General features: G+C 40.1%; 3 protein-coding genes across 3 annotated transcripts; all 3 read right to left on the bottom strand.

Annotated features, from left to right (window-relative positions):
• Positions 1-4,344: 4,344 nt before the first annotated feature.
• On the bottom strand, positions 4,345-4,887 carry LOC147509840 (uncharacterized). The gene has a single exon (XM_086597932.1). The coding sequence runs from the start codon at positions 4,885-4,887 to the stop codon at positions 4,345-4,347; it is 543 nt and encodes a 180-aa protein (XP_086454058.1).
• Positions 4,888-5,414: 527 nt separating this feature from the next.
• LOC147509839 (uncharacterized) lies at positions 5,415-6,467 on the bottom strand. The gene has a single exon (XM_086597931.1). It carries the CDS (start codon positions 6,465-6,467, stop codon positions 5,415-5,417), a length of 1,053 nt encoding a protein of 350 aa, XP_086454057.1.
• An 8,033-nt stretch (positions 6,468-14,500) lies between these two features.
• On the bottom strand, positions 14,501-17,564 carry LOC147509838 (uncharacterized). The gene is made up of 4 exons (XM_086599256.1): positions 15,421-17,564; positions 15,067-15,305; positions 14,743-14,952; positions 14,501-14,595 (listed from the first exon to the last, which is right to left on the bottom strand). The coding sequence occupies exon 1, from the start codon at positions 17,213-17,215 to the stop codon at positions 16,430-16,432; it is 786 nt and encodes a 261-aa protein (XP_086455382.1). The 5' UTR covers positions 17,216-17,564; the 3' UTR covers positions 14,501-14,595; positions 14,743-14,952; positions 15,067-15,305; positions 15,421-16,429.
• Positions 17,565-18,852: the final 1,288 nt, after the last annotated feature.

Here is an 18,852-nt window from a genome sequence, read left to right as displayed (position 1 = left end):
TTGTGTATATGTTTATTATAGATGATAGATTATTATGCATATATTAGCTTAGGTTTTTGACTTGGTTATTCTTGTTCATAGCTAGTGAGATGTATAGATAATTTGGAGCATGAATAAGGAAACAATAGTTTTATTTTCTTAGTCGTTGTAGTATAGATGAAGTTTGTGAGTACCTTCACTGGAAAACTCTCACGAGGCTATAACTCGTCCACTAGGGAATTCCTAGTGGTTTAAGGCCTTGTTGCATATGGTCAATACAATCGCACTCAGCGAAACGAGATTAGGTAGAACTCCATTTTTGGTCACTTATTCTAATTTCTCATCTTTGCTTGAGGACAAGCAAAATCTTTGTTTGGGGTGGTTTGATAAGAGCCCAAAACTGTAGTTTTAACCCCTTAATAATCATCTTGTTAGACCAATTATGTGAATAATAAGTAAGAGTTAATACTGATTACGTGTTTTTATGCATTTCGGGCTTCAAAGTCCATTATGTGCGAGAAATGTGCCACTTTAGCGAGATAAAGGAGCAAAAAAGTGAGAACTTCGAATGCCATATCTTTGGACTCAGACCTCGGATTGAGGCCTACCTTATGTCAAAACGACCGGCTCGGAAAGAGCTTTGCAATGGTCCAAGCCTTGACCCAATCAGAGGAGCAGAAGTGGACGAAAAGTCTATGGAAGCCAACTGCAGCTGAAGAGGCCTTTTTGGACTGAAAGAATTGGGTTTTGGGCCTGATTCTCTGGCCCAAAACATGGCTCCAAGCCCATGCACGATTTTTGGATCTGAATGTATAAGAACAAAAGCTTAACTCATTGTTAATGGCAGTTAGGTTAGGTAGATAGCTTAGAATAGAAAGTAGCCATTAAAATAGCTTCTAGATCTAGATTTAATTGTTTTATTTAATTAGTTTCAAATCCTTTATTAGATTAAACCTTTGGATCTTGTTCTTCATTTGATTAGATCAATAAAGTAGTATTTTTTATCAATTTTGATTTTGTCATTTCCATTTCTAGATCTAATTTCAATTCTTGTTCTTATTTCATTTTAGTCATTAATTTAGATTTCATTATTGTTTAAATTAGTAAATTTTAATGCTTATTATTATGTGTAGTTTTAATTTAAATGGAAATGATTATGAATGATTCAAGGCTAAACCTCCATTAGAGGGGGTTGAGAAGCCTTGATGAAAGCTTGATTCGTTTTATCGTAGAGTCGCCGTAATTTCTATTCCACGCCAGAAATAATTAGTTCACCATGAGAATGGGTTTAATTGTTCACATGCTAGTTATTAATTGGTAGAAATGCCATGTGTAATTAGGGATTAGGAAGAACCGATTGTTCTGCGTAGCAGTTCAATTCGGATTCTGACGACTTCGTCGCTAGTGGATTAAGTTGAGTTAAGGTGGAATCAATCCCCTCTAACTCCTTAACATCGAATCAACGTAGCATTCCCATAGTTGTCTGATAATCGACTAGTTGCATCTTGTGGGTAGTTGCACCATAGTTTAGTTGCCCCTTCGTAAAGCTCTCATTGACTTTAAGTAGAGTATTGAGACTAGAAAACAAGCATACGGAAGGACTAAGAGTGGAACGAACTTCCTACTCCACTTTATCTCATAGGATTGAGAGTAGAAGAATTATTGATAATTGAGACTCGTAAAAGTCTAGTTGTAGTTTACTTACGTTGTGAATTCATCGTTCATTTCGTAGGTAGACTATTCATTTTACTTTTATCATGTAGCCGTCATCGGAAGAAGTCTTTCATTCTCCACATCACTACTTCCGACAAACTGTGGCACCACTATCCCTTGTATGTGTCCGGGAGCTTTTTGTCGGCGGACATACCTCCTGAAGTTTCTCTAAGGCATTTACATTTTCTCCAGAGTGGTAAGTGTAGTCGATCAGCTTATGCTTCTTCTTACTGTTCTCATTGTTGTCGTGCTTAATTTTCTTTGATACAGGTTGGAGACTGGGCTCGCACTCTTAACTATACACTGGTGTCTCCTCGAAATTTTTCTAGAAGCTCCGCGATTTAGGAAGTGATCAGTGCGAAGTTCTTGGTATCGACCCGGACAAAGGCACTCCTTTCCTCCTGGACCCAACTCTCAAAGACTTCGGCAAGTACCAGAGCCCTTTCTACCGTTTGCCTTCTCCTAAGGAAAGGTTACCCAAAACTTCCCCCCCTAAGACCAAGAAGAGGGGCTACACCAAGAAGAACTCCCATTCGCAATATGCAGCCAAACGAGCCGCGACCTCTCAATCACACCCTACTACCGCGGAACCTTCTTCAGGCATCCCAGAAGGTGCTCCCACCTCTTATTCTTCCCTCACTGATTGGGAAGACGATTTTGAAGTCGCTGGATCCCCTCTGCACTCCCCAGATATGGATGTTACAAAGTTGAAACTGTGGGACAGTGACTCGAAATAGGAGCCCACTGACTCTGGGGCGAAGAGTCCACCCACCAAGAAATGTAAAACTACGGGACTACCGCTGCTCCTTCTGCCCCAGCCGCCATAGTACCGCGGCCAGTGGCTCACCCACGTCGCCCAGGCAAGGATCACATATTTGTTGGGCCCAAAGTCTGGTGTCCTGAATTCAAAGCTAAGGATCGTCTGGTCACCACAAGAGATTCGGCCTTGGACAATGCCGCGGTGGCCGCCACGCTATTCTTCAGCCCCCATCTTCCCCGGGACCAGGCCTACGGTGACTCTGGGACCTTTGCCGTCCACCGTGCTGCTATCTATACTGGCTGGGAAAAGGTGTGCCTCTTTCCCCTCTTGCCCTGGTGCTTTTTGCCTGTAACATATTTAATGGTCCTTTTGTGTTAAGCTGAGCTTGGATATAGGCTACGTCATTCGTGGCCTAACCAACACTCTGGACACCCTGGATACGGTGAAGTAGGAGATCAACGTGCCTGAAGGCTAGAAAGCGAGATATGCCCGCCTGGAGAAAGATCGTGACGATGCTCGTCTCGCAGCTCTAAACTCGCACAAAGCACTCCGGACCGTGGAAGAGACTCTCCGCCAGCAGATGGTTGACCTTTAGGCCAAAGTGGAGAGTGACAAAGCAGCATGTGAGGCCGTTGCTCAGGCCGCATTTGACCAATCGCTGTAGGCCGCCTCTGACCGCTTCTGGGACCTAGACGAAAAGAAAATTACTAGGGAGCTCCAACGTCATCCAGCTGAGCTCACCGCTACTGGGAGACTCCTCCCCTCGCCCTCCTCTGCCTTTATCCCTGCTGCTGACCCATCCACTGCATCTAATCTGCCACCTGAAGAGGACCTCAACACTGTCCTTGTGGTAGATGATGCTGTGGTGGAAATATCTGAGGGCTCGCTCGTAAAGGAAGCGACTGATGATCAGAATCAGAAGGAGACAGCCGACGACCAATAGCTTGGAGTTAATTTCTCTGTTCTTGATTTGAATATGTTTTTCTTTCAAACTTTTGTACGTATACTTTGTGTCCCATATTTCTGGGTGCTCCCAGCGGGAAAGTATATATGTTTTGCTAATTAATCAGTCTGGTCTGATGCAATTTAGCTACTATTTCTTTTGAAACTCTATTTGGCCATTTTGATTAAGGCTTCAGCTAAACCCCTAACTTGTCCCCCTCGATACTAAGTATTTCAATTAGCTGTCAGCCACGAAGCCACTTGGGTGGCAACTCAGTTTGCCCTCATGTTGGACTCAGACCTCCTAGTCCGCGAAGGGCTCAACCCTCCACTGTCTCTCTCAACCGTGAAGCTGGTTGGGGGCAGCTTAGTTTTCCCCCCAGTTAGATGTGGACCTCATCATCCGTGAAGGGCTCAGCTCCCCCGCTGTCTCTCTCAGCCGTGAAGCTGGTTGGGGGTAGCTCAGTTTGCCCCCAAGTTAGATGTGGACCTCATTGTCCATGAAGGGCTCACACTCCCCCCACTGCTGTCTCTCTCAGCCGTGAAGCTGGTTGGGGGCAGCTCAGTTTTCCCCCAAGTTAGATGTGGACCTCATCGTTCACGAAGGGCTCCCCCCTGCTGTCTGCTGTCTCTCTCAGCTATGAAGCTGGTTGGGGGCAGCTCAATTTGTCCCCAAGTTGGATTTGGACCTCCTCATCCGCGAAGGGCTCACTCCCCCCCCCGGCTGTCTCTCTCAGCTGTGAAGCTGGTCGGGGGCAGCTCAGTTTGCCCCCAAGTTAAATTTGGACCTCTGGTCCTCAATTAGATTCTCCATTCATTTGCACCCAATAATGTAATAAACAATTTGGACAAAGTTTGCTCTCTATTCATTGATAAAATATGTAACACAAAACATCACTATAAAACTCGAATAACAATCTCTAGAAGCAGCTGAACTTGTCTTTATTTAACTAACGGTTCATGGCGTCGCTCATGGAACTTCTCAACATTCTGACATTCCAAGGTCTTGCGATGTCTTCTCCCATTGGAGTCTGCAACCGATAGGTTCTGGAGCTTCCCTTTTCAACCACTGTATAGGGCCCCTCCCAGTTGGGCCCCAGTTTTCCATCGCTCTCCTTCCTGGTGGCCGGGGTCACTCGCCTTAGTATGCAGTCACCCACCTGGAACTGTCGCGGCTTTACTCTCTTATCATATTGCCTCTGCAATCTTCTATGGTACTCCTCCAATCTAATGCGCGTTATGTCTCTCCTCTCTTCTGTAAGGTTCAACTCTGCGGCTAGTATGATCTCGTTCACTCCTTCTTCCACAGCCCTGGTCCTGGTGGTGGACACCACCATCTCCACTGGAATCACTGCCTCAACTCCATATGCCATGGCAAATGGCGACTCCCGAGTCGATGTTCGCGGCGTTGTTCGGTACGCCAATAGCACATGGTTCATCTCGTCTGCCCAGGCCCCCTTTCGATCCTCCAATTTTTTCTTCAGGTTATCCATTATAGTTTTATTCAAAGACTCTGCCTAGCCATTCCCCTCAGGATTGAAAGGGGCCGAGAATCCCTGCTTTACTTTGAACGCTTGGAGGAAATCTCGCACCTTACCCCCTGTAAACTGAGTCCCATTATCTGTGATTATCGTATGCGGGAGCCCAAACCTGCATATTATATTCTCCCATAGGAATTTCTTTACCTGTTCTTCCTTAACTTGTTGCAAAGCCACGCCCTCTACTCATTTGGTGAAATAGTCAGTCGCGGCAAGCATGAACTGTCGTTTGCCGCACGCCATAAGTAACCATCCAATGATATCCAGCGCCCACAGGGAGAACGGCCATGGGCTAAACACCTTATGCAGAGGCTCCACTGGAGCATGTATCAGTGTCGAGAATCTTTGGCCTTTCTCGCACCTCTTGGCATACTCGGTTGCATTTCTCTTCATGTGAGGCCAGAAATACCCCTGTGATAACAACTAGTGAGCTGTCGTTCTTCCTGCTGAGTGGCTCCCACAATCCCCCTCATGAATCTCACTCAAACCTTTTGTACCTGCTGCAGCCCCAAACATTTCAAGAGTGGTTCGCTGATATTTCGTCTGTACAGGTCCCCGTGTAGCAAAATGTACCTTTGGGACACCTGTTCCATTCTTCTTTTCTCTCGTTTATCCGTGATCTCTATTCCTGACAGAAATTTTTTTATGGGTTCCATCCACTCTGGCTCGTCCTCAGTGGCTAACCAAACCCCCTCTTCCTCGGCGATACTTGGCTTGCTATGCACCCTGATCTCAATAGATCTGCCTTCGGTCCCTGGCAGGACTGCCACAACATATGCTAATGCGTTAGCGTGTCTATTTTCACCACGGCCTAGATAAGCAAATCTGATCTTAGCAAACTTGTTGGCCTTTCTCTGTAATACCTCTAAATACTTTGCCATCCTAGGGCATCGGGCAACAAATCCTCTGTTCATTTGGCATATCACCAAGTTGGAATCAGAATAAACTATCAGTTCGCTCACACCTAGATTGGTAGCCAAATCTAACCCAACTATCACTGCTTCATACTCTAACACGTTGTTAGAAATGGCGAATCCCAGCTTCATCGATAACTCTAGACGGTTATTCTCTAGTGTAATCAATACTACTCTAATTCCATTACCGGTGTCGGTAGAGGACCCATCTGCGAAAACCCTCCACCCGTTCCGCATATCCCAAGGGTCTAACTGGTCATGGCTGGTGTCACCCTCCTGTTCCATAATCATCTCTTTCCCCCAAGTAGGGTCCTCAGCAGGGAACTCTGTCAGGAACTCCGCCATAGCTTGTGCCTTTTCTTCGGTCCTAATATGATACTCAAGGTCATATGAACTCAACATCACCGCCCATTTCAACATTCTCCCTAACTTGTTAGCCTTCAACGCCTGCTTGAGAGGCAAGTTTGTCACCACAACCACCGAGTGAGCATCGAAGTAGGGTTTTAATTTCAATGTAGAGAAAACCAAACCCAAAGCAAATTTCTCGATCCTCCTATATCTGGTTTCTGCATCTAACATTATTTTACTCTGGAAGTAAACTGGCCTCTCTGCCTTGTCCATGTAGGAACCGTTATTCAAAATGCAAATATTTCTACAAACAGCGAACACCACGCGCAACGGAATTAATGGGTGTCCACGATTTGGATAGAGAACATACCTTTTAGATCCGGTTTAGATAACTCTAAGAATCCAAGTTTTATCAAATCCGAAATCAACCCCTTGATCTTCTGTTGTATTCCTTTAGAACAGATTGGACGTTGTGTGGGCAACGATCTACTAATTCCATTCTTTCTCTCAAGATCAGAAACGAATTTAGATCTACTTTTCTTGCATCTTTTTCAGAATAATGAATAGTGAATTTCAGCCAGAGAGAAAAAGTATTCTATTTATAGGCTACAACAGGGACCATGAGGAGAAATTAGGGTTGGGCCTCCTGACGGGCTTGGGCTTCCCATGTTTGCCCAGAACACACGGCCCAAGTCGGTCAACAAATCGCTTATTCTACTAAAGACCATTGTTGCACTACCGCCCTAATCCCAAATTACTTGTCAGCGTTTATGGGATCCATATTATATGCTCGTTGATCTCCCCGTGTTTAAGATATCGAATGTCCGTTGATTAAGTCAAGTTACTAACAACTACATTAATCAACTTCTTATGTCCTTGAGTAGTACCACTCAACCTCATTGTCATGTCTGAATAAATCCACCTGTAGGGTTTACATGACAATCTTTTTGAGCTCCTCAAGGGGACATCATCAACCCGACTTCTTGCGGGACACGGATTCCTTCTATAATCAACAGCACACCTTACATATAATGTCATTACCCAATCCATCGAGTTTGTTGATTCACATATGAATCTCACTCATTGATGATTTAAAGCAATGTACAATGCATGTAAGTGCCCGTTATTATATCCGGATTAGGAGGACAAGCATCCATAATAACAGAGGCGTTTGTTCTCTTATATAGTCAGTATAAGGAGAAACAACCTCACTTGGTCCTGTTCAATAGACACAAAGTGTACTAGTGTAATCTTATAGTCAAGATAGACTAATACCAGATTATACTACAACCATACCAATGGTTTGTCCAAATCCATCTAGGTTGTGAACGATTACTTATACTTTATAAGGTACTGATGATCTTCTGTGTGTTCACACTATATCATCTACAACATAAAGTATTAGACACATACATATAACTAATAACATATATAATATGCATAACATTTGCCCATATGATTCTCATTCAAAATATAAAGAATTAAAGTTAATACAAAAGTAATGCTTTTAGTATATAACCCTATCAGTCCACCACCCTTATCAACACTGAGCTGATGGCGTACTCCGACACCCCTAAGTACAAATACAACTTCTCCCCTTGCCCGGGTCACGACATGATCAGGGCCTTTCCTAAATATAACTTCAACTCTTGGAAAGCCCTTTCGCATTCCTCGGTCCACTAAAAGTCAGTTGTCTTCCTTAAGAGCAGGTACAACGATCTACACTTGTCCGAAGATTTTGAAATGAATTTGTTGATGCCTGTAATTCTCCCTGCCAACCTCTGAACCTCCTTCACATTTTGCTGTGATTGCATTTCCTGTAAAGCCCTAATCTGATCCGGGTTTGCTTCTATTCCGCGGTATGTGACTATGTAACCCAAGAACTTTCCGGACCTCACCCCAAACGTACATTTCTAAGGATTCAACATCAGCTTGTGTTTCCTTAGTATAGAAAATGCTTCTCTCAGACTCGTCAGATGTTCCTCCTCGGTCATACTATTTTATACCATATCATATATATAGATCTCCATTCCCTTCCTAATCTTGCTCTCAAATATCTTCTCCCTTATTCTCTGAAACGTCGCCCCTGTATTCTTCAGTCCAAAAGGCATTCGGTTATAACAGTAAACTCCCCCTTCTACTATAAACGCGGTCTTCTCCTGGTCAGGCCTTTATACTAACACTTGATTGTACTCCATTGACGCGTCCATGAACGAGAAAATTCTTAACTCGGCGGTTCGATCTACCAACTCATCGATCCATGGCATTGGGTAGCAATCCTTTGTGTACTGCTGGTTGACATTCGTGAAATCGACACACATTCTTACTTTCCTATTTTTCTTCGACACTGCAACTATGTTTGAATTGAGAGCCACTCTATAAACTGGCATTGGTGGATTATTCTTGCCGCTTTCAACTTCTGTACCTTTTCCCTTATTCCTTGCGCATACTGCGGCCTTACACCCCTCATCTTTTGTCGGATGGGTCTGGCACCCTCCCTCATATGCAGCTTGTGACATGCGAACTCCTGATCCAGTCCTACCAGATCCGCTATAGACCAAGCAAAAACGTCGTTGTTCTCTTTCAGCAAGGCCGTCAACTTTGCCTTCCAATCATTCGGTAAATCGGCCCCAACTAATACAAATTTCTCTTCCTCCTCATCCCCTATGTTCATAGTCTCAATCTCATCCATTGTCTTTGCCCCCATGGGTAATTCCTCGTTTGAGATCACAGTCTGTAATTGCTATGCTAGGGACCCATCATTCTCTTGCGTACCCTTCTCGGGTGTGTAGATCAATTCTCTAACCGCCACCTGGTGAATACTTTGAGCCACGACCTGGTCCCCTCTTATCTCGTACATTCCCCCGTTAGTTGGGAAGTGGATTACTTGATAATAAGTGGATGGAATTGCCTTCATCTCATGAATCCATCTTTTTCCCAAGATTGCAGTACATTGTACTGCGAATTGGTGTCCACTATCACGAAGCGAGTGAACACCGTCACTGGTCCTGCAGTTACTGGTAGCACCAACTCCTCTATTGGTTCTGTCATGCTGCTGTTGAATCCAAACAAATTAGTCTGGGGAGGCTTCATCTACTTCCTTTCGATGCACATTTCTTCCATCGCACTCCTAAACAACAAATCCACTGAACTTCCACAATCTATTAAACCATCTTCACCATGTAATTACCCACTGCAATTGTGATCACCAATTCATCTTCGTGAGGTGAGACTACCGCTTCCAGGTCCTTTAATGTGAATTCTATCCACCCGTCCCTCATAGCGGCCCCCGATACTGGCCGCAGAATACTAGAAACCTCATTAATTTGCTGTAAGCTAGCCGTTACTACAAGAAACAGGGTCTTTGGCGACAAAAAAAATTGTCGCTGAAAATCGCATAAACGTCGCTAATACAAATTGGCGACGCTTTTTGGAGTGTCGAGTCAACGTCGCTAATGCTATAGTCGGCAATGATATGCAGCCACGCTATTTTAACGTCGCCAAATAGCCGATATTTATCGACGTTTATTACTGTCGCTATTTCTCTAATTTAAATTAAGCTAACTCATTTTGGTATTCTCATTGCGATAGCGTCGCCAAAAGATGAAATTTTGGCGACATTTTTAAAATCGTCGGTAATAAAGCATTACTACTTAAGCGTTTTTAACGTCAATAAAAGTCTAAAAATTTTGAAAATTTTAGCATTATTAGTGACGCGTTTTAATCATCGCTATAAGTCCAAAAATTAAAAACAAATATCTTATTAGCGGCGTTTTTATTGTCACTAAAAATATTAATAATTTGAAACTTTGGTTATATAAGCGGCGTTGTTATCATCGTTAAAGATCTAAAATATTTGAATTTTGTGTATTTTTAGTGACGTTGTTATCATCGTTAAAGATCTAAAATATTTGAATTTTGTGTATTTTTAGTGACGTTTCTATCGTCGAAAAAGGTAAAACAAATTAAAAAATTAGTGTTATAAGTGGCGTTTTCATCGTAGCTATTGGTTAATTGTAATCATATTCCCACACTACATCGTCACAAAAGACTATTTTGATCACTAATATCGTTTTCGATTGCCCCCCCCCCCCCTCTATTCAACAAATAAACACAACCAGAACATCAATTATCTTAAGCAACAAATTTTCAATAAATAAAAAGTGAGTTAATTCACTCCATTAGAAACAAAAGAGAGTTGCATCATCCCCTTTCATAATTTTTATTTATGAACTCATCTTAAGAAAGGTATTAACTTAAAACAAAACATTTCTAAACATCCCTCAAGTAGCTTGAGAATGAACCATCTTCACAAAATAAAAAATGATAATAAATAACATTTAGATTCCTCTAGTGTCTCTTGCAATTCCAAAACGCCATTTCTTCACAAAACTAATACCAAACCGATCCATTTTGGCATAAGATTATCTGCATACAAAGATATTATCTATTAGACCACAAAAAAAAAATTGAAACAAAAAATATAATAGTTTCATCACGTCAAAATTAAAATCCAGTGAACTATTAACAATTATGTTAAGTTTAAATTGTATCAAAATAATTTATCCATTAGACCTCTACTAGCTAGTATTCATTGAGATAAATCTAAGAACTGAATTATATACAAAACAAGAATTTCATTAATATGAAGAGGCACAAAGGTACAAGGCTAGAGGAGTCTGCAGTACGAAGTTATATACCTCCTTAGCACGGCACTAAGGAAAGCATAGACTCTAAAGACCACGAATATTAAAGAAGAGTCCTAGCCATGTTTCTATGATCTCAATCCGTATATACTTGAATGAATGCTAGAAATGTCCATCAAAATCCTTACTTTTTTTCTAATTAATTTATTCATTCTAATTTTGGAGCATCCAACTCAAAACTAATTGGTCATGAGAGAGCCCGAGGGAACTTATATACTATTATAATACGGACATGGGATTATCTGTGTATATATCTCGACATTTGAATCACATATCATAAAGTTATAGTTAAATATCTATAAGACTAGGAATGTTGTAATTGCAATGGACATGTATTATAGGTCACAACTTCACACAATAGCTCAAATTGTTCAATTAAGACCTAAGAGATACCATGAGCAACATGCTTATCTTAAAGAGTTAGTGAACTGAAAATCACCGGATCAATAGCAGTCTAGCCATCAACTCAACCGACACAAGCCCCTCTCGACGCATCGAAGTTTCAAAAAATGCGCCATCGAGGAACAAATGGTGAAATAAGCTTTTGAGTTGTATATGGACTTATAAGTAAAAGGCTGCCAAGATTATCAAAACCACAAACCGGTTGGAATTATATGTATAATAGTAGCCCTTAAAGGCGATGAGAGTGCTCGCTTCCGACTTCAGTAAAGCATATAATATTCCTTTGCTTTGTTCGTTCTTACTCCCAAGAGCACCCACCAAACCTCCCTTTGCGGTTACTTCAAAGACTTTTGAGAGAAGAAGATAGACTAGTATCCTCTGTATGTCCGCAACACGGGGTGGGAAGGACAACTATGGAAAACCAAAACTGGAGGGGACCTAGGGTAGGGAGAAACACCTGCCTAAAAACCAAAAAAGATAAGATGAAACTAAAAACCCAATTCTACAGAAAAAACAATCTTGAAAGGAACTGTGCTTAGGTCTCCACAGAACAACTTATTCGTCTTGCAAAAAAGACTGACAATAGAAGTTCATAGATTAACATCTAGGGTTCACCAACCCCAATAAAATAGGTCACCTGTCAGATAGTGAAGGTAGAGAGAATAGGCATCAAAATCGAGGGAAAACAGGTTCTATTTCTGCCATCTATAAAAAGATTTGTGAAGAACAAAGATGGGAATCGAAAAAAAAAAAAAAAAAAGATTGGAGAAAGCCGCACTATAACAAGATTTTTGAAGGTGTCATTAAACCAATCGCTAAGCATATAAAGACGATTGCCATCGAGCTTAGGCAGTTGGTCTACAACACTTGGCATATTAGTAGTTAGATCAACTGGATTTTTTGTAGCTCGGCTCTTCTCTTTGTTTCGAACTTGGAAGGTCTTCCGAATACTATTTATTTGTTTCAGCAGTTTATACCGCAGGTTGCTTTCGCCATCTGGGAGTTGTTGTCAATTTCTCTTGTTTATTAACTTAATTTTCTACGCATTATCACTACAAGTCTACAAGGTAAGAGAGTAAGACCAAGTATTCACTTGCATAAGTCGCGGAATCATCTATAAGCCAATTGGACCAATGCCATTTGAAAGTGTTTCCTCACCGACAAGTTAAACCGTTTCTTCTTCAGTTGATATATTGACTTCTCTTTTGGTTAGAGCAAGAGTCATACTCTCTAAACCCCTATAAACTAGACCCTAAGCCTAAACCCTAAACCTCTAGACACTAAACCCTAAACCAACTCATTGCATTTCATAATAGTTGGTGAAACTACTAAATAATAAAATGCATTTTGTGCACAAAATGCATATCATTACAAGCATATATACATTTTAAAATGCATTAGTATTTTAAAATAAGTTTACTATCTTTGGTGGTTTATATTTGTGCATATGCATTTAAAAATGCAAAATAGGTGGTTATAATTGTTTATTTGTAAACTTTTCTAAAAGAGGCTCCCGACAATGGGCTCGATTCAACATCACTCACAACATCCACGTAGTAGTAGCTGTTGGATATTCACTTGTAAATCTAGAGTTAGCTTCAATGGGATCATCATGGTTCATATACACTGGCTCATCTTCATTCGAGCTAGACTCAACAGATAGGGATTTAACCTCGGTAGGCATAGTACTAAAGGAATCGGTTGACCCCTTCCAAAGTAATAGATTCACTAGAAGACTCGAATATGGTGAACTTCTTCGATCAAAAACCCCTTCGATCAATAGATTCACCAGAAGACTCTGTTTATGTGTACTCCACATAAACACATGAATAGGGTGACAAGTTCTATTGAAGATGACAAGTTATCTCCCCAAGTAGCATTGAGATGAATCCGCGGGTTTGGAACCTACCCAAGATCAGTCTAACTAAAGGTTCTGACTCAGACAATATGAAAAAAATAAAAAGCTCTACCTTCCCTCATAACAAAAAGGATTACCCACCTATCATGCTAATCAACCACCAACAGGAAACCCCGCCCCAACACAGCTAACGTGAAACAAATCACCTCAAAATTACATAACATAGTCAAGTAAGGTAGACCTATATATACTGCAAGATACATACTTATAGAATAGAGTTAAATAGAACTAATCAAATCAATACTATGGAAAGTAAATCTAAATTAATTAATTTAAACATAAATAAATAAAGCCACAAACAATAGGGGTGGAAGAATTTAGTGAGGAGCTATGAACTAATAGGTCATCTACTTAAAGTTTATGTCTACCCAAATCTCAAACAATTACATACCTAAGATAAGATATGTGACTTTTATAGTAAAATTTCGAATGAGTCTCCTCTGTATTTTCAACATTTCATAAATACAATAACTTTGTCATAACCTGAAAATCACAATAATATATTTCACAAGACGGTGAAAACCCATATTCCATTTACCAAAACTGAATGGACTATATACAACCTAAAACATGATATGGAGGCTTATTCATTCCGATCAAACAACTATATCCCAATCAAGCAACACCAACACATATCAGAAAACAGTTAAATTCATAAATCATACCACATTGAAGGAGGACCACCAAGCTTCTCCATGAGATAGTCCAACTGGCGTTGTTGTTGTTGAATTTTATACCGGTGTGTTTCTTGTGTCTCTTGAGCCGCTTCCTTCCATCCACGAACTCTTCTAGTTGAGACTCTGCCTCTTACGCCCTTGCTCTCAACCGATCCACATCCGGGTGCTCATATCCACCCACACGTTTACGGGATGGGGGTGCCTCGCCATGTCCAAGACCACGTTTATAACCCAGGTCTTCGCCCAAGACTTCATCAAAAATCTCTTCTTCACCAAAGGGTTAGAACCTTCTAGTGTAGGTTGATTTTGTAATTCCACCATTCTCTCCCTGAAAAGAAAACAAATAGATATAACTATCTCACAAAAGTACGATTTAGCTAAGTTAAAGGGTAAGTAATGAAGTTAATTACATAATTATTTTCTCGGGAGAAACCCAGCCTTTTTCTCACTAAAATGAGTCTTACGATATAGTGCGATCATCCCAGCCTCTTGTTGAGTCTCGGGATCAACCGGCTGTGTCATTTTAAAAGACAGACAAAATTCCAAAGTTAGTACTAAAAAGAAAACTATTTATAATATCTAAAATTAATCAATTAAGTGTACCATGTCAAAGACGGATCCAAGACAAAAGATTTTGAACCAGAGACAATGGTTGACGACAAGGCATGGCGGCTGTATTGGTTATGCGTACTAACATCCTGGGTTAAAACAAATAAACAATGCATCATAAAAAGAACTATTATAATGTGTATAAGTACAACAACCAACCCTTTAGCACTACCACTTCCCACATTGAATTTGGCCGCCATAACCTCTTCTTTAAAAAGAGGAGTAAACTCACTTACCTTGAACTTATCTGTTTCCCACAGATCGCACCATCTCTCCCACGACTCTTGTGATACACCATCAAATGGGTGTTGACGTTTGTTCACATTATTTGGAATGCTCACGTAGTACTTGTGAAGGGCACACCTATGATCTCTGAAACGATCCCTAATATAATTATTAACAGTAGTTTCGACATGTGGTAGATGGATGTCCATGTCAAACTTTTCCTACAAAAACAAATAAAATAAAATACGCGAGAGATATCATAAAGGCGTAATTTTCAAGCACGATGCTTTAAAGAGTTTAGTAAAAGAAACAATTAATAAACAAACATCAATTACCAAAACAAGCTTGTGAAGACTTTTCCTTTGATCATCATCCACGTCTTTCCATTAATGGGCAAAAGGCGGTATTCTAAACCTAGCAATGACGCCAAGCTCAGTGATCCACTGTTGGCTCCAATTGCATACAGGCCTATCTTTCCCAATAGCAATCTCTATCCTCGGTTTTCCACCCCCTCGTGCTAAGTGGTTCTTAAGAATTAGGTTTTGGGTCTTCTTTCTAGGCTCCCATTTTTTGGCTTTCATAATTATTTAGAAGACAAAATATTTGTTAGTAAGTATTGTACCAACACTAGCAGAACCATAAAAGATTAGTATGAAGAAGAATAGTACAAAATTAAGAAAGAATTATACCAACACTAGAACCATCTTGCGCGGGCTGAGTGGCCTGAGACTGTGATGTAACACGAGTATGCAGTGGACGACCAGGTGCCATAGCTACACCAAAGAAAATTAAATAGTAATACTTTTAAACAAAAAGCAATAAAAGAAGAATAAAAAGAGTACAATATCAAAAGGCAATAGAAGAAAAGGTTCCCGAAAGTTTGAACCTGTTTAATATTTACTTCAAGCAAAGAGTAAATCACACCTATAATCAGATCATATTCATGATTCAAAGTTAATATCAAATATTAATGAATCTCTATAGAAAGGATAATCAACATGAACCCTCGAGGGTTTAAGAAGTAACTAGCAACCTACAATGTCTTTGTGAGTAATGAAAACTTCAAGTCACATCTTAACCTTTACATGTGTAAGTAATACCACACATGTTAGCACGATACAACCTCCAAATACTTGCATTAGGACAGACAAGGTCCTATCCAAATCAAGACGTGTCTTTGATTGAAAACCATGGGAGGGCATGAAATTCGACTCTATTCATCGGGGGTCAAGACACTAAAAGACGACCTGTTCCACAGCAAGTACTATATAAAGGAAAAAGGAGAATACTAATAAGAAGAGCTACTAGTAAAAAACATCAACAGAAGTAAGACAACACATAATGTTAGAACCATTATAGCTTTAACGGACTAGTCGGTGAAAGACAAAAAAAAATGACAACTAAACGAAACACAAAAATGTAGAGATACCATAACAAAGAGAGAAGCAGGTTATGAACCATCAAATGTGGCCATTAACACATGGTTAAGAACTGACAACTAGCACGAAACACAAAGTGGACACTAGAGAGTACAATACTTTTAAACAAAAGGCAATAAAAGAAGAGTAAGAAGAGTACAATATCAAAAGGCAATAAAAACGAAGCCTACAAGTATGAATGTGTGATATACATTTATAAGTATTTGAGAAATATATATTTTTATAGAAGAAAAATAACAAGCTTTTACATTGATTATGATCAATCAATATCAGTATCATTATCACTCGAAAGAATCTCCTCTTCAGTACAATATTCTATCAATGTATCATCTTCTTCAATGTCATAGTCATTGGTCATAATTGTATCGTCAGTCTGGTTAGCGTCCACAATATTGTTAAAGACCTCATTTGCATCAACCTCTTCAGCCTCATCTAGGTTCACATCATCTCTATTCATTTGCACAAGCATAACTTCATCACTTAGAATTTCATCAACTATGAGTTGCTCCTCTTGTTGATAAGTCTCAGCATTTTGATGTACTCCAATTTCTTCCTCTTTCTCTAGAACATCAAACGTGTTCCTATGAACTATCTTCTGTGCAACTTGCCAATCACCACACAATTTGGTGTCTGCCACATAGAATACTTGACTTGTTTGTGTGGCCAACACAAACGGATCATCTTTATACCACTTCCTAGACACATTAACACTAATGAAATATCTATCTACATGGATTCCTGTTTTTTTGTTACTAACATCCCACCAATCACACTTGAAAAGCCAAACTCGTTTCCCAAATATATATTCTAACTCTATAACATCCGCCAGGACACCATAAAAGTCGATATCATTTGATTGGTCATCCCCTTTAACAACCACACCACTATTTTGAGTCCGTAGAGTTTTCTCACGATCCTTGGTATGAAACCTAATTCCATTGATAATGCAACCACTATATCGAGTCACACGATGATCGAGACCGCATGATAGTGAATATAAATCATCGGTTGCCTTGGGAGATTTCTCATAGTACAGTTGTTCCATCTATCAAATGGGAAAAAAAATTAATAATAATTTAAGATCTTTTGTAATCGAGTGAACCTAACTACATGTCAACTTAATTTAACACTTACGCGAGCTCGGAACCATTCAGCAAAATGTTGTTCCTGCCTTTTTCCAAATCACGAGAGAGCTGTGCTTTTGTAGCTCAACCATATGCTCACCGCAAAATGAGTATTATTATCTTTTCGTGGATTGATTTAACACAATCTACATAACGACACATCTAATCAGAAAAGACACTTACTCTAAATATGATGATATTTCTTCTGAATTGTTTAACACATAATATCGAGCCTTGTTGAAATCCTTTGAACTCATTGTTATATAATTCGAGCTCCCAATGGTCTAACATTATGTGAGAAAACATGCAACCCCTTGGTTTGTTTCACTTGACCACCGTCGAGTTACGATCTTCACGGTTGAACCGGCGTTTCAATTCCTTGGAGATACATTGAACAAAAAGTGAGACATTCAGAGTCAATGTAAGCTTCTCGCAATGGAACCTTACGGGTGTGCCCTATTACTTAACATATTGTTTGAGAGTTTTGAGAAATCTGCGATAAAGTGTTATATAAGTAAAGTTAGATGATGAGGTATCAAAGTATGATAGTATTTTAGCACCAAAATGAGTAGAATATAGTTTATGAACATCACCTCTCAATTGGATACATCCACCGGTATTGTACAGTCCACCAACTATTGCCTCACGAGGCAAGTGGATCGCCAAGTGGACCATGACATCAAAGAATGCTGGTGGAAAAATCAATTCGAGCTTACAAAGTATCACTGCAATGTCCTTTTCCAATTTCTCGAGTAATTCTACTTTTAACGTTTTTGCAGAAAGCTCTCTAAAGAAGAATCCTAGTTCAATTAGAGCGTAAGATACGTCACTAGCCAAAACCACGGCGCAACTGGGAGAACTTCGTTGTAAAAGTACATGACAATCATGACTCTTCAGTCCATGTACTTTGTACCAGTAACATTTACACATCGAGAAATGTTTGATGCATAACCATCCGGAAACTTCACCGTTTTCAACCACTTTCAAAAAATCCTTCTTTCAGAAGAGACAATGTATAACATGCAGGAGGTACAACAAATTTATTACCCCTTGGAATTAGATGCAACTCTTGTCTAATACCCAATTCGCCAAATCCAACCGAAGCTTTTTTGAATCTTTTGTCTTCCCATCTAGGTTCAACAATGTCCCTAAAACACTTTCACAAATATTCTTCTCAGGTGCATAACATCAATGTTGTGGGGTAATTTAAGGGTACGCCAATAGGGTAATCGAAAAAATATGCTATGCTTTGTCCAGTTCAACTCAGTCTCAGTACGCTTCCTCTTCTTGTATTATGGATGCTTTCCATACCTTTGTTCCTCAACATGTTCTAACTGCTTTAACACATCTTCCCCAGTCAACTTGTTAGGAGGCAACCTGCTCCAATTGTTTCCACTGAATAACTGCCTAGCACGCTTTGTCAAAGGATGTCGTGGCTGCAAAAACCTACAATGGTTCATATAACATAACTTCCTGCCATTTTTCAAGTACATAGAACATGTATCCTTGTTGCAAGTTGGACATGCTAGTTTGCCTTTTGTAGACCAACCAGATAAAT

The sequence above is a fragment of the Coptis chinensis genome, chromosome 3 (assembly GCF_015680905.1).
Source record: "Coptis chinensis isolate HL-2020 chromosome 3, ASM1568090v1, whole genome shotgun sequence".
Lineage (NCBI taxonomy): Eukaryota > Viridiplantae > Streptophyta > Magnoliopsida > Ranunculales > Ranunculaceae > Coptis > Coptis chinensis.
The sequence above is the reverse complement of the archived record's forward strand: the minus strand, read 5'-3'. Positions and strand labels throughout refer to the sequence as shown.